At 60.8% G+C, this 13793-nt stretch overlaps 1 protein-coding gene across 2 annotated transcripts; it reads right to left on the bottom strand.

Annotated features, from left to right (window-relative positions):
• Positions 1–218: 218 nt before the first annotated feature.
• CACNB3 (calcium voltage-gated channel auxiliary subunit beta 3) lies at positions 219–12910 on the bottom strand. 2 transcript variants are annotated; one of them, XM_047786499.1, is made up of 13 exons: positions 12755–12910; positions 5368–5490; positions 5070–5192; positions 4475–4590; positions 4127–4191; positions 3909–3928; positions 3632–3712; positions 3361–3419; positions 3094–3203; positions 2623–2774; positions 2333–2428; positions 2037–2186; positions 219–1585 (listed from the first exon to the last, which is right to left on the bottom strand). In XM_047786499.1, the coding sequence occupies exons 1-13, from the start codon at positions 12794–12796 to the stop codon at positions 1271–1273; spliced, it is 1452 nt and encodes a 483-aa protein (XP_047642455.1). In that variant the 5' UTR covers positions 12797–12910; the 3' UTR covers positions 219–1270. The 2 variants fall into 2 exon arrangements, with proteins under 2 accessions (XP_047642455.1, XP_047642454.1); XM_047786498.1 differs by lacking the exon at positions 12755–12910 and adding an exon at positions 9323–10000.
• Positions 12911–13793: the final 883 nt, after the last annotated feature.

Below are 13793 nucleotides of genomic sequence, written 5' to 3'. Positions count from 1 at the left end.
CTAAGCCTCTTCTCCACCCCCCAAGACAAGTCCCTTCTGTGTTGCTGCTGAAAGTTTCCCTTCAGGCCCCGGCATGAGGGGCTGGTGAAGGGCTGCCTCCCCCAGCTCCAACCGCTCCCTTTCCCGCTCCGCCAGGGGAAGGAGGCCAGGAGACCCCGTTACCGCCTCCGTGCAGTGAGAACTTAGCTCCTGGAGCCAGCAGACAACAGGAGCCGAGGGACTGTGCATGGTGTTTATTAGTGATGACAGTGAGGTGGGGCAGGGTCTCGTGGAGCATGCTCTGTAGGTCACACACTAGAGCCGAAGGCAGGGGTCGCCGGGGAGGCAGGGCCTCTGGGGGCTGTCCTCTGGGTCCTCTCCCCCCTGCCCCCCATAACCCCAACTTAACAAGCAGCAGCTATGAATCAGGGAATAAAGTCTGAGGCCCACAGCCCCCAGGAGGCATGAGGGCCAGGAACAGAAATGACAGGATGCAAGAGCAAAAGAATGAGGGGGGCAAGGAGGCCCCGACGCTATCCATACGCTCTCTGCGACACTCGCCCTCCCTTCCCAAACCCCCATCCAGGCGGGCTCCCAGCTGCCCTTGGGCTGCACCGTGTTCCTGGTCCCTGGTCCTTTCAGATGTTAAGCTCCCAGGCAGGGGAGCAGAGCCCTTCCCTGTGAGGCCTTGGCCCCAGCCTAGCCTGCCCGCGCCCCAGCCTTGTGTGTGGATGCCCCGCCCCAGCGGATGGATGGGAGTGCCACCCTGTTGGGCTTTGATTGTCTCATTTCTCTTGTGTGGCAGTGAGGTGAGTGGAGGCTCTCAGACCCCAAAACACAACCCCTGAGTCCCTCGGCTGTGAGGATCGTACCTGCTCCGGGACCTTGTTTCTCCCTCATGCCATGCTGACCACACCTCCACGCCCTTGTCACTTTGAGGGGGCATCCCTTCCCTGAGTCTGGTGGGAAGGCCCCTGCTAAGGGGATCCTGGCCTGAGGGCACTGCCCAGTGAGGCAGTTTCTTGTGCAGGAGGAGAAGGTGCCGGGGGTGCAGCACAACAGCTAGTACCTGGAATGGGAGCCTAGGGGAGTCACTGTGCCCAGGAGGTGACGGGAGCTCCCTGCTGCCCCCCGAACCTCAGGACTGCGGGCAGCCCTGGAGCTGGGGCTGGGCAGGGGGTTTCGGGGGCTGAGCCTAGTGCCAGCCTAATGCCAGTCTAACTCCAACTGCCTGGAGTGGGCGCCCCAGCTGGCTGTGCCCACGCCTGCAGGGTAGAGCAGCAGAAGGCTGTCAGTAGCTATCCTTGGGCCAGGGCCGGTTGCGCTGCCAGTTCCGGTCATTGTGTTTGTGCTCCGAGTCCTGGGCCAGGAGCCGGTCTTGGGGGTCATGCCCGTTAGCACTAGGCAACCCCGAGGTGTGTTGGCGGTGAGGCTGGTACAGGTCCTGGTAGGCGTCTGCATAGTCCTCCTCCAGGTGGCGGGAGCTGCGCTGCGAAGATCCTGTCCAGGCTTGACGGGAGCTCTCGCTGGCCTCATCCGAGGGCATCAGGCTGTCCCGCTCCAGGGGTGAGTGCTCCTCGCCACGCTCCCCAAGCAGCTGCTGGTTCTGGGGGCAACACAACCGCTCTAAGTGAGGCGATGTGGCCCTCGCCTCGGCCTCCCTTCCCACGTCTAGAAGGGTGAGGGTTCTTCCCCCTCAACTCTTGGTCCTGGGTACAGAACAGTGCAAGGAAGCAGAAGTATAATGGAATGTTCTTCCATTTCAGGCTCGGAAAACTTTTGACTCCTGCCCAGTTCAGGCTCTGCCTTCAAGACAGACCAGGAGAAGGGTTTGGAGAGTGGGTTTCTTTTGAGTCCTAGAAAAAGCAGCCCCCCGCGGTTACCCATCACACCGCTATCCCCGCTCTCATCAGGAAGTGCCTTCACCCACAGGCCCTACCTCTGCTCTCCTGTCCTTCGGCCTTCCAACTGGAGGCCAAGGATGACACTCTGGGCAGGGAGGGGGCGCTGCTTGGGCTGGCCTCACCCAAGCGTCTGTGCCCACTGGGAACAGTTACCTGAAGTCCAGGTATGGCACTGGGAGGGCCCAGAAGTCCAGGGCCGGGGGCTGGGTGGTGGGTGGCCCTCCAGTAAACCTCCAGGTACTCGGCCAGGTGCTCACAGGCATCCTCCAGCTGGTTCTCATCCAGAATCACATCAAATGACTCCTGGAGGGAAGGGAAAAGGGGGAATGTTGGCTTCTCAGCAGCAGCAGCAGCAGCAGCAGCACCCCCCCCCCATCTCCGCCATTCCCCCAGCCCTGGAAAAGCAGGGGGGGGGAGTGGGCACAGGAGAAGCTGCCCCAGCCACTCACTGGCGGGCACTGAACCAGCTTGTCATACGCCATCATCTGTACAGTCAGGTGCTTCATCTGTGACTTCCCCCGGGAGCGGATGAGACGCTGGAGAACCTGGGGGAAAAGGGCAGAGCTGGGGCTAGAGAATGGGGCATGTGCCTGACGTGTCATACGGCACGAGGAGCAGGCGAGGATGACTCAGAAATCTGCGCAGGGGCAGCACGCAAAGGGAATTCAGGAGCGCTTGGGCCGGGAGCGGGCAGAGCTCTACCGCGTTCTCCCCTCCTCCACCACCGCTGCCCACTTACCTTCGGTGAGGAAACTTTGACAAAGACGATGATGGGGGCCAGTGAGGTCTTGGCCAGCTGTGCTGGGTGGTTGATGGTGTCCGCATCCAACACGACCAGCTGCAGGGACTTGGCCAGCTCGAAGATGCGCTCGATCTCACTCTGCACTTCAGCTGGGGAGGGAGCCCGCGAGCGGCGAAGCTCACCAGTGGCTCCACCCACTTCTTACTCCAGCGGGGCTTTGGGGGGCTCCCAAATGGGGAAAGGAAAGGCACTGGAGGGGAAGGATGTTCACCAAGGCCTGGGCAGGCAGAGGGACAGGGAACTGAGGAGACGGGGAGGGGGTGGTTCTTGCCAACCCTGGGGCAGGAAAAGAACCCCAAAGGGGCCTGGGCAGGAACCCCAAGCACGTCGCCGGGGAAGAGACCGGTAGGAGGAGGGGTCTCACTAAGGCTCAGGTGGACGGAGAAGCAGAGGATGGGGACTTCTCACCAATGCTGGAGCGGGCAGAGGACCGCTCAATGATGGTCCTCTTGCCGGGATTGTTGAGCACAGATCGCTTTGCCAGCGAGAGGTCCGCTGTGACTCGGGTGATGGAGATCCTGGGGTTCGGGGAGAGGAGCACAGGCCGCCTCTAAATTTCAAACCTTACCCAGGTCCCACCAACTCTGACTTTAGAGAAGACCATGCTACAGGCATCTGGAAGAAGGCAATGGCTTCTCTCTGGTTCTCATGCCTCCCCAGGCAGAGGCGGCTTACCTGCCATCAAACCTGTGTTTGAGAAAGTCGAAGAGAGCCTTCTGCATCATGTCTGTGACCTGGGCGGGAGGACGGAGGGGAAAGGCATGGAACTGAACGGAGGCCCTTTTTGGAGAGGGGCAGCATCTCCAGGCAGGGCCGTGGAGCCCACCCGCTCCACACACAGGCTCTGGGGGATGAGCAGGGGGGAAGTATGCCCTCCCACTGTCCCTCAGCCCTTCCAGTGGCAGCCTTGGTAGAGGTGACTCTGGGGTCGGGGACCTCCTCTCACCTCATAACCTTTCAGAGAGGGTCCCACCAGCACCACTGGCCGCATGGAGGGCACCACATCATATGGGGGGACATGTTCCGCCTGCAGAATTGACCTGAGGTCAGGCAAGGTCATGGCTGTGCAGTCTGCCCTTCGCCTGACCGGGGTGGGACAGACTCAGAAGTCCTGGGCCCCCTCCCCTCTGTCCTCAGGCCCCTCCAACAATGACTGCCCAGGAACCTGTCCCCACAGCCAGAAGCCATGAGCCCCCCAAGCCCAGGTCCCTTCCTTGACTCACCTGCTTTTGCTTCTGCTTGGCTTTTTGGAAAAGGAAATAAAAGATTAAAGTTGGTGAAGGGGGAAAGGCCCTGGGGGCACAGTATTCCCGTTCCCAGGGGAGACCCTGACCTTCTCCCAGCTCCGACCTCTCCCCACACTGTTCACCTGGGCGAATCTCCCTTCCCCTGTGTCTGAGTTGCCCACCTACCCAAGACAGGCGGGTAGAGGGGAGGCTACCTAGAGATGGAGGAGGGGAGCGTCGGTTGCCAATGTCACTCAGGCTGGAGGGGTTCCCAGATCTCCTGAGAGCAGAAAGGGAGGTCAGTAGGGGTCTTTGTGCGTCTACCCCACGTATTACTGTCCTTATGTTTTAGCCAGTGCCGGACGTGCATGTGACACGTGAGCTTTTGTGTGTGTGTGTGTGCCTTTGCACCTGTGTGGTGTGAAAGCAGACACTAGGTCTGAGTGTGTGCATTTGTGGGGGGATACGTGTGCCCGTGTGGTGCTGCGGACTGGAGAGGAACATGCACACCCCTGGCCGGGGGTGGGGTGGGGGGGTTGATTGAGTCACAGCCCTGCTCTCACCTGGCCTTCTGCTCCTGCTTGAGCCGGATGCTCTCGAGGCGCTGGGGGCTGGGGATGAAGGCGATGTCCCCGCCCTCTTTCACTAGCCGCCCGATCCACCAGTCGTTGCTGTACTTCTGGGGGTGGGGGTGGGGGGCGGAAGGGGCAGTGAGAGGCAGCGGCCCAGGTCTCAGTCCTGGCTCTTCAGCATGAAGGAGCCAGGGAGGTTCCCATTCCCCGAGCTGTTCTGAGAAAGGCGGGCCCATGGGGAGGAGGGCAGGAGAAGGTGCCAGAGGGAAGGGCAGCCAGATTTGAGACCCCCAAGATCTTGGCGTGAGACATCACAGCTGTCACACGGAACCTAAGGGGCACCTCATTTAACTGCTCGTATTTACAGATGCAGAGACTGAGGCCTAAGCCAGGTCTTCAGGAGAGACCCTGGGGTTTAGGCCTCTGCTATGAGGGGTATATGGGGGTCGGGTGGGGGGTTGTTAAGGATAAGGGCTGAGGAATTTGGGGACTTGTTGATCAATGGGGACTAAAGCAAGAGGCCTGGGAGCCAGGGCAAGAGCAGAGAGAAATTAGGTGCCTTCTATTTGGAGAAGGGGTTGGTCACCTCTTTAATGTGCAGAAAATCTTTGGCCTCAAAGTTGACTCCAGAGCCCTGGACGGGGCACTCCTCGTCCAGGACGCCACAGTAGCTGACATTGGTCCTCACAGCAAAGGCCACGGGTTTGTGCTGGAGAATTTGATCGTCGGGGCAAATGAGGGGCGCCCCGGAGGACCCCTCCCAGTCTCAGTGCCCCATGAGTCCACCCATTACACATCCTGCCCATTGACCCCTCGAGACTTAGGACCTAGCACAAGTCTCCCCCGAGCCCGGCCTGGCCTGCCCGCACCCAGCAAGGTGATACCTTGGCCCTTTCAAGCTGCTGCTGAGCCTGGCTCTCTACTTCACGCCGGGCACTCTCCCGGTCCTCCTCCAGGGAGACGTCCGAGTCCAGAGACGGGCGGCTGGTGTAGGAGTCGGCTGAACCCTGGCGACGGGGAGAGGCTGTGACCCCTGGGCTCAGGTGTGAGGGGTACAGAGGCACCTCCGGCCCCTACAGTAGGGCCTCCACTGTCCCCAGCCTCTCCAGCTCCACGGGGGTGGCTGGCCTCGCCAGTTCCTCCCGTTTCTCAGAGAAGGCCCACAAGCTGAGGTCTAGGGCACGGAGTGGCTGGGATCTGGCGTTGCTGTGGCTGTGGGGTAGGCCAGCAGCTGCAGCTCCGATTTGACCCCTAGCCTGGGAACCTCCATATGCCGCACCTGCGGCCGTAAAATAAATAAATTAATTACTTAAAATGCTTGGCAGGAGTACAGCCAGCTGGGAACAGTCAAGAGACACCGGTTGGCATGGCACTGGTCCTGAGTGCCAGGCCACCCCCAAAGAGCGCATCTCCCCCCAGGACCTACCCTTCCAGGGTGAAGAGGAGGACACAGCACTTCCAACTCCTGAAAGGTACCTCCCCTCTACACTCCCCACCCCCACTTCCTTTCCTTTCACACCTGCTGGGACAACCTGGCCAGGTGTGGGCAGCAAACAAGACAGACTGAGAAGGCAACACACAGCTAGCTCCCTGGGCCCAGGCAAAGCCGGCCACGCCTACCGCCGGGCCCTCGGGCCTACACAGCCCCACCCCTGCCCCCAGAGGGATATTAGCCCTGGAGGAAGGCAGCATGGGTACCAGGCAACCAGTCAGGAGCAGCCCTGGGGCTGTGGGGCGGTGGGGTGGGGTGGAGTGGGGTGGGGTGGGATCTCTGGAAAGCTAAGCCAGGAGAGTGTCTTGAGTCCTGCAGGGCCTCTGGACAATGAGGGTGCATTTGGAGGGATGCAGAGCTCACCTTCAAGGCCCTGAGGGAGACAGACAACTGAACAAGGGAAGCTGGATCTTAGGGCAGGAGGACAGAAGTCAGGGTGTCTGAATGTCTTCCTCAGTCTGAGGAAAAGGGTCTTTTTTTTTTTTTTCCCCCTCTTTATGCGCAGAATTCTACTTGCACTTCTTTTTTCTTTTAAATGGCCGCAGCTTTGGTGTATGGAAGTTCCCGGGCTAGGGGTCAGATCAGAGCTACAGCTGCTGGTCTATGCCACAGCCACAGCCCTGCCAGATCCAAGCCACCTCTGCAACCCATGATCCCACAGGTTGTAGCAATGCCAGATCCTTAACCCACTGAGCCGGGCCAGGGATCCTGTGGATGCTAGTTGGGTTCGTAACCCGCTGAGCCACAACGGGAACTCGGAATTATATCTCCATCAGTTCATCAATTCTGAGGTGCAAGTGGCAGAGCTAAGGCAGGAGCCTAGCTGGCGTCTGCGTGGGAATGCACACGTGCGTGCGTCTAGTAGGAATGTTTTCAGGCGGAGGAACATTCCTGCAAGCCCACTGTGCACGACCACCTACAGAAGGCAGCAGAGGGGAAAGACAAACGCACACACCTGCCCAGGCCCCACCCACCACGGGCAAGCGGGCTGGTCAGCCTGCGGTCAGCCAGATCCCAGAGCGCAAGCTAAAGACAATGTCTGAGGCAGACGCAAGGCCTGCAGAGAGCAAGCACAGGGGGTCCAGCCTTCATCTTACAGAGACTGTTCCCCATGGCTCTTGAGAACTAAGGAAGGCTGGCTTGGCAGCAGAATAAAGAGCAGCTGAGCCCCGGGGAGAAACGCTGCTGCACTGTCAGGGGAGCGGGGGACCGCCTTCCAGGAGCCCTGGGCACAGCAGACGCTTCTGTGGGAAAGGGCTGTCTGCAGTGGACAGGGGCCAGCCAACTGGCCTGGAGCAGGAGGCGAGGCAGGACGACCACTCGCTGTGACAGGCTTCTTCCTAGATGCCTACACGTGCACTGGGAGAGGAGTCTGGCCTGTATTCGCTGTTCTCTAGGCTCTCAGTGCAGTTTAGTCATCTTCGTGTCCCTGCCTGGGGCACCTGGGTTACCTGGCCTCTCACCCTCGGAAGGGGACAGACAGGATCTCTTCCTAAATGTCTGACGGGTCGTGTGCTCAGAAGGGAACCCCCCTCTCCATTACTCCCAAGTCCCTGGGGCTCACCCATCGCTCATGCTCCAGTATCACTCAGGGAGGCCGGGGTTGCCCTGCCAAGGGTACTCTGGGGTCTTGCCTCCCCCACCCCCTGTGATGCCAAAACAGCCAGAGGCTTGGTACTTTGAAGCTGCCAGGAGTTGGCACGGTGCCCTGGTGGTGCCCCCCTCGCCTGGGGAGTGTGTGGGCAGGCTGCAGCTCCACTCTTGCCTGGCACGGGGGAAGGAGAGGAGGGAGATGAGCCGTTGGATTTATTTAGAGCCTGATTTCCCTCCTACTGCTTCAGAGGGGGCCTCAGGGAGAGCAAGAAGCCAGGCAGGAGAAAGAGGAGTGGGGGAGGGTAACCCAGGAGCCAGGGAGGGATGAGAAGCCTGCGCCAGTGCCGGCGGGGGAGCGGGCTGCCCCCAACTCCACCTACATGTCAGTCTTCACCTTGCAGCAGTGCTAGCCAACTCGGGAAGGCAAGAACCTTCTAGGGCCCTCCAGCCCCACACAAAGGTGCATTCTCAAGCTCACCTTGGCACCCTGGGCCATGCCATCTGTCCCTTCAACTGTCAGAAAGAGGTATCCACCAGAGCCTTGAAATTCATCTGCTCTAGCCACAACGCAATTAGCCCCAGAGGCCCTATAGGAACTGGGCCCAGCAGGAGCCCAGTCCCGGAAAAGGATTGATAGCTGTCTATTCTGAGCCCTAGAACTCACCTACCCTGGGCTTGGCCGTGGGAGAGATGGGAGAAGACTCATAACAGGCCCCTTGTGAGCCTGGAATGAGCTAGCCTCCACAACTGTGAGGGACCCCTTCCACGCCATCTAGCTGCTCTCATAAGGGCGCCTCTGGTAGGGTGTTTGAGGGAAGGCACTGAGATGCGGCTGCCCTCCCGTGCCCCATCTTTCCAGGCACTGTCCCTGCTCTCTGAGCTCCGGGAATCACTGCCTAATGAGCTGATTTGTCTCAGCGGGTCAGGAGATAAAAGCAAAGAGGAGAATTAAATATTTATCAGTTGCCTGGTTCTCTGAGCAAAGAGCTTCCTCTCTATCCCCAGGCCCTCAGCATCTCTGGCCTCCCCTCCAGGCCCTCCATGCTGAGCCACCCAATGCTTTGAGGCTGCCTCAGCAGGAGGAGTGGAATGGATGGGGCTCGGTCAGCTGGCCCACTCATGTGCTGGCTGCCCAGTTTTCAGCCTGGGCGAGAAGCTGGGCGTGAGGCAGGGTGAGGAGATAAGGCCACGCTCAGGGATGGACAGCGCAGGGGGACAATGGAGTCCTCAAGTTTCAGGATCCTCCTGTCTGAAGAGGCTGGTGTCGGATTCTCTGCTGTCCTAGAGGCTCCCTAATTTGTCCTTTACTTGAGGCACAGGAGGTCTGGATGGTCCCCCTCTGCAAGAGCCCCAGTTTCTCCTGTGGCTGTTATGTTCAGACCCCACAAATCACCCCTTGGGAACTCCAGACATTGCAGTGAGGCCTCTCTAAAGCCTCTGGGCCCTCTGCCTCCAGCCCCTCCTCCCTCTACCCTTCTATCCTGGGCTGTGGAGCCACCTGCTCCGAGCTCCCCCCACCCCAACTAGCCCCTCTCTGCACACACCCGACGCCCCTTGCTCTAGGACTGGAGCACTGGGAGCCTCTGGCATGAAAACCCATCTCCCCACTTTCCTGGAGCGCCCCCACCACGCCCTGCCCCGCCACAGAAGCGGGTTTTTTTTTTTTTTCCAAAGTCCTGAACTGGGGGAAGGGTCCAAGAGAGAGAAGGTGTCACCCCAACTTCCCCACCCCCACCCTCCCCGTAGGCACTCACCGCCTCCGAGTCCTCAAACCCGGGCACGTAGGAGTCGTCATACATGGGGGAGTCCGGATTGGGGGGGAAGGAGCGGCGCCGGGGGCGGGAGCGGCCCGGAGGCAGGGGTGAGGACAGCGGGCCGCGCCCGGGAGATGCCACCGAGCCCCGCAGCCCTGCGGGCGGCGGCGGAGGAGAGCGGGAGCACGCAGGAGGGAGCGAGCCGCGAAGACCAGCTGCTCCGAGCTCAAATCACCGCTTCCCCCCACCCCACCCCCCCAAACCCTGCCGATCCCACCCCGAGCGCCGCCGAGGAATCTGGCGCCGGCTCCTACAACAATAGTGCCCGCCCACCTGACCCCCCCTCCCTGGGAGCGGGCGGGGGTGGCGGCGGGGGGCGCCGGCCACGGGGGAGCCCGAGAGCCGGCGGGCAGAGGGTTGCCCGCGGGAGCTGGCCAGAAGGTGGGTCCCCTAGCACTTGCGGGGCAGAGGGGCGGCGGGGAGGAAGGGGAGGAGAGACTGCGGGCGGGGCGGATCCAGCCTTGCAGGAGGCGGGGCGAGGAGAGATGCGGAGACGGAGACGCTCGGCAACCCAGGAAATACTCCGCCGGGAAACAAAGGGCTGGGGCGGGGGAGGGGGAGGGGAGGCTGCGCTGAGACGGCAGGGGAGCCGAGACCCCGGCGAGAAAGGAGAGAGCGCCGGCTACCGGGCGGTGGGAAGCGGAGAAGGGAGGAGGAGAGGCAGAGGGAGGAAGTGGGGAGGCAGGAGCCTGGGGAGACGGAGGGAGACGGAGGAGGCGGGGCGGGGGCGGGCGGCGGGCGGGGGAGGGGCGGCAGGTGAGAGGGCGGCGTGTCTGGGCCCTGGCGGCCCGGGAGACTCCAAAAGCAAGCCCAGCAGTGGCACCGGGAAGGAATGGGCTTAGCGACCCCAGGCCGTGGCCAAGAAAGTAGCCTTTCCCCACCCCAGGCGCTCGGCCCTCTCCGTGTTGGGACTTTGGCAGCAAAGGGCCTCGATGCCCAAGCGGTGCGAAGGGGGAGGTTTGGGGTCCCGCCGCCCCACACCTGTTGCGCGGGCAGATCTCATCCTCGTCTGGCCAGGATGGGGGTTCCCTTCCTCACTTCCCTGCCAAGGGCTGTGCGGGGCGTTGCCAAGGCATCCGTGGGAACTGGGGTAGGGAGGGGCTGTTTTAGGCGAGCCTAAAGGGAGAGGGAAGAAACCTGAGAGCAGAGGTAAGGGGATGGCTGGGGCTGGGGCGGAAGGTGGGGTCCGGGGCACGTTTCCCCCTTCAGAGTCACTAGTGTGAGGCCAGATCCCCTCCTTGGCAAGAGGATGGAGGTGGGGTGGGATGGCCAGTATCCGGCTTGGAGCCACTTAACCAGTCAGTCGCCTTCAAAAGGGCACTAAGATTTGAGGTTAGAGACTGAGCAGCAGTCCTTATCTTGAGGAAACTTCCTCAAAGTTCCACCCATTTGAGTTCCTTCCTGTTTTTTTTTTTTTTTCATCTCCTGAACAAAATTATCCCCTTGAATTTTGATTGCCTACCTACTCTTCTCCACCCCATCCTCACCCCCAGGGATGTGCCAGGGAAGATTACTAGAAAGCTTCAGAAGCTCAGTCCTTCTCCTTTTCCACTGTCTCACACCCAGGGGGGTGAATCAGAAATCTGCTCACGCCTTCACCTTCCTGGGCTCCAGGGGAATTAGAAAACCAGAACTCTGACAGGGTTTGATGAGACCCATGATAGGAAGCATTGTGCCTTCGCGAGAGAGGAAGACCCCCCCCCAAAAAAAGAAGCCCCAACTGGCTTCTCACTATGTCACTTGTTCACGTTCCCTTAGCAAGAAAAAGAGAAGGAGCCTCATCTAAGACATCTTTAGTCTGCTTTAGTCTGTCCACACCCTGTAAGTGGTGCAGTCCAGCCCTGCCCAGCATCTTCCTCCTGCTGAATTTGGCAAACAACTTTGTTAGAGCCCCCATGGCTCCCTGTTGGGGGGAGGGGGGCAGTCTGCTTTCCCAGGTCCTTCTCCTGAGTCCAGCACCATTTGGGAGCTGGTTTTCTGTTGGATTCTTCCCAGACACTGTCTTCTCACTTTGTGCCCTCTCCCAGTTCCTTGGTATTTATCTCCTCTTTTATTCTGTCTCTTCAATCCTTTTTGTCCTTCCAGAGGGGCAAAGGGAGGCATGAAATGTAAAAGAGTAAGACCCTCAAGGCGCTCTCTCCTGGGAGATGACTCCGATGAAGAAGACAGCTTCTCGGGCATCCGCTTCTCTCCCCAGCCCTGAGTGTACTCTCCTAGCCTCTCCTTTTGGGACTCTCCCCACCACCAGAGTGTCCTCGGGACCGTAGGTAACAGTGGATCTACCATCAACCTCCCTCCTTCCTCCCACACCTTGTTGTCTCCATCCTCATCTGGGACAATGGTGTCTAAGTCTGCCCACAAAGAAGCATGAATTGCCATGCCAACCACCCCCAGGAGATGTGTTCACGTTCCTCATACCTGTGTCCAATCCCCTGGGTCCTACGGGGAGCTTCAGAGCCTCTCTCCCTGTTCCCTTATCTCTGATTTGCTACTCACTGCCCCCTTCCAGTTCATACCTCACCGACACCTGCCTGCTCTAGTTCTCATGCCAGCCTGGTGACTCCTGTCCTGTAACAAGACATATGCCTGTCCCTATCCATGTGGTCCCTAACCCCTTTTCTTTTCCCTGGCTGAGCACAGAGAGAGAGAGAGAGAGAGAGAGAGAGAGAGAGAGAGAGAGCGAGCGAGCGAGAGCGAGCGAGCCTGCGCGCGAGAGCGAGCTGAGGTGAGGGGGAAAAAGTATTCAAGGAGCGGATTTCTTCTGTCCTCTTTCTTTGAGAGTCCTTAGGCTGGCAGCAGGCAGGTACCCAGGCATGGAAGCAGGACATGGGGGTGGGAGAGCCCGAACAACCAGGTTTGGGAGTTGGAATTCTTGGGAGCCTCTAGAATACATTCTAGTTTCTCCTATAAGCACACCAGGAAGCTGGGCAGATCCCAATCCCTGAACACTGAATGGGGAAACTGAGGCAGGCTCTAGGGCCCCTTGGAAGTCCTCCCCAGCAGTCTTTAAGATCTGGACAAAGCCAAAGCCTCTAGCATTCTAGCTGCTGGCTGCTCCAGGGAACCCAGGGAGGGGCACCAGGGGAGCTTGCAGCAGAGGCACCCCACCCCCCGCCCCCATCCTCATATCTAGCCCCTTTTCTGGCTCCCCAGGCAGTCCTCCCATCCCATCCCAGTCCCAGTGGTTAGAAGCTGCCAGCTCTGGCCCTGGCGGATCCCTCCTTTCCTGCTCGCTCCTTCTACCCTTAGCCTCACCTACTGGCCCTTCCTCCCTCCCCACCATCCCTGCAGTCTCCCCCTAGTGCAGGCCCTCTTCCTAGCTGGGAGTGGGGCTCTCCTGCTACCCACTGGGGTCGGGGCCCCCGCGTTTACCTCATTCAGCAGGAAGGTTGCACTGGAGTCAGAAAAAGACATAGACCGGGCTGGCGGCCTCTCCCCCTCCCCCGGGCCAGGGGCTCCGAGGCGGGAGCAGGACCCGGCCGCTGCTCTGCACACTGGCTCCCGCCTGCACGCTGGCCTCGCCCCACGCCCGCCCGGCTCCAACGCCTGCTCTCTTCCCTCTCTCCAGGTTCCCTCCCCTTTCCCTCCTCCCTCCTTCCCACCCTCCCTCCCTCCCTCCCTCTCTCCTCCTTTCTCGCCGCCTCTGTCACTCTCTCCCTCCCCTGTCGCCTTTCGGTCCTTCTCTCTCCATTTCCGTCTCTTCCTCCTTCTACAGTCCCTGTTCTGTTTATCTGGGTGCCTCCCACTGTCCTTCCATCCGATATCTCGCCGTCCTTCTCCGACACCCCCACCCCGGCTTCTTCCTCAAACCCCTCCCCAGAAAAGGTAGGGACTCGGGAGCTCCTACAGCCGCAGGCAGAAGGGCGGGAGCAGCTAAACGGCTGCGGGGACTCCGGAGCCGAGGCGGAGGTTCCGCTCCCTCCCGGCCCCTGCTCCGTGCGCCCGGAGCCCATCCTCCAGCGCCGGAGGAAGAAAGGCGCCGCGGTCCCAGCGACGGCTTCGACGCATCCTCAGCAGAGGCATGGATCGACAAGGATGGATGCTCGTGCACAGCTCGCTTGCCCCGGTGTCCAGCGCCCCCTCTGGGTCCCGGGGGAGCCACGTCCGTCCACCCGTCCCAGGCCCAGACCCGGTGGCTCCTTCAGGATTGAATTGGGATGCCCCCGGCGCCTGGGGACTGTCTACTGTCACTCCCCTCTCCAGGGTCCTGGGGCCGCGGGACTCGGCCTGCAGAGGCCACGGGCGAGACGAGGCCCGCCGAGGCAAGGTGCTCCTCCTCCCCGACCCGCCGCAGCGCCCCCTGGGCTCACTCGCTGGCGGCCGCACCAACCCTCCGGTTGGCGGCCCCTGTCCCGGGGTCCCATTTGTTGCCCGGCAGGGGTCTGGCCCTGCCAGCAGGAGGCGCTGCAAC

The sequence above is a fragment of the Phacochoerus africanus genome, chromosome 7, assembly GCF_016906955.1.
Source record: "Phacochoerus africanus isolate WHEZ1 chromosome 7, ROS_Pafr_v1, whole genome shotgun sequence".
NCBI lineage: Eukaryota > Metazoa > Chordata > Mammalia > Artiodactyla > Suidae > Phacochoerus > Phacochoerus africanus.
Note: the sequence above shows the minus strand (reverse complement) of the source record. Positions and strands in the feature narration are given on the sequence as shown.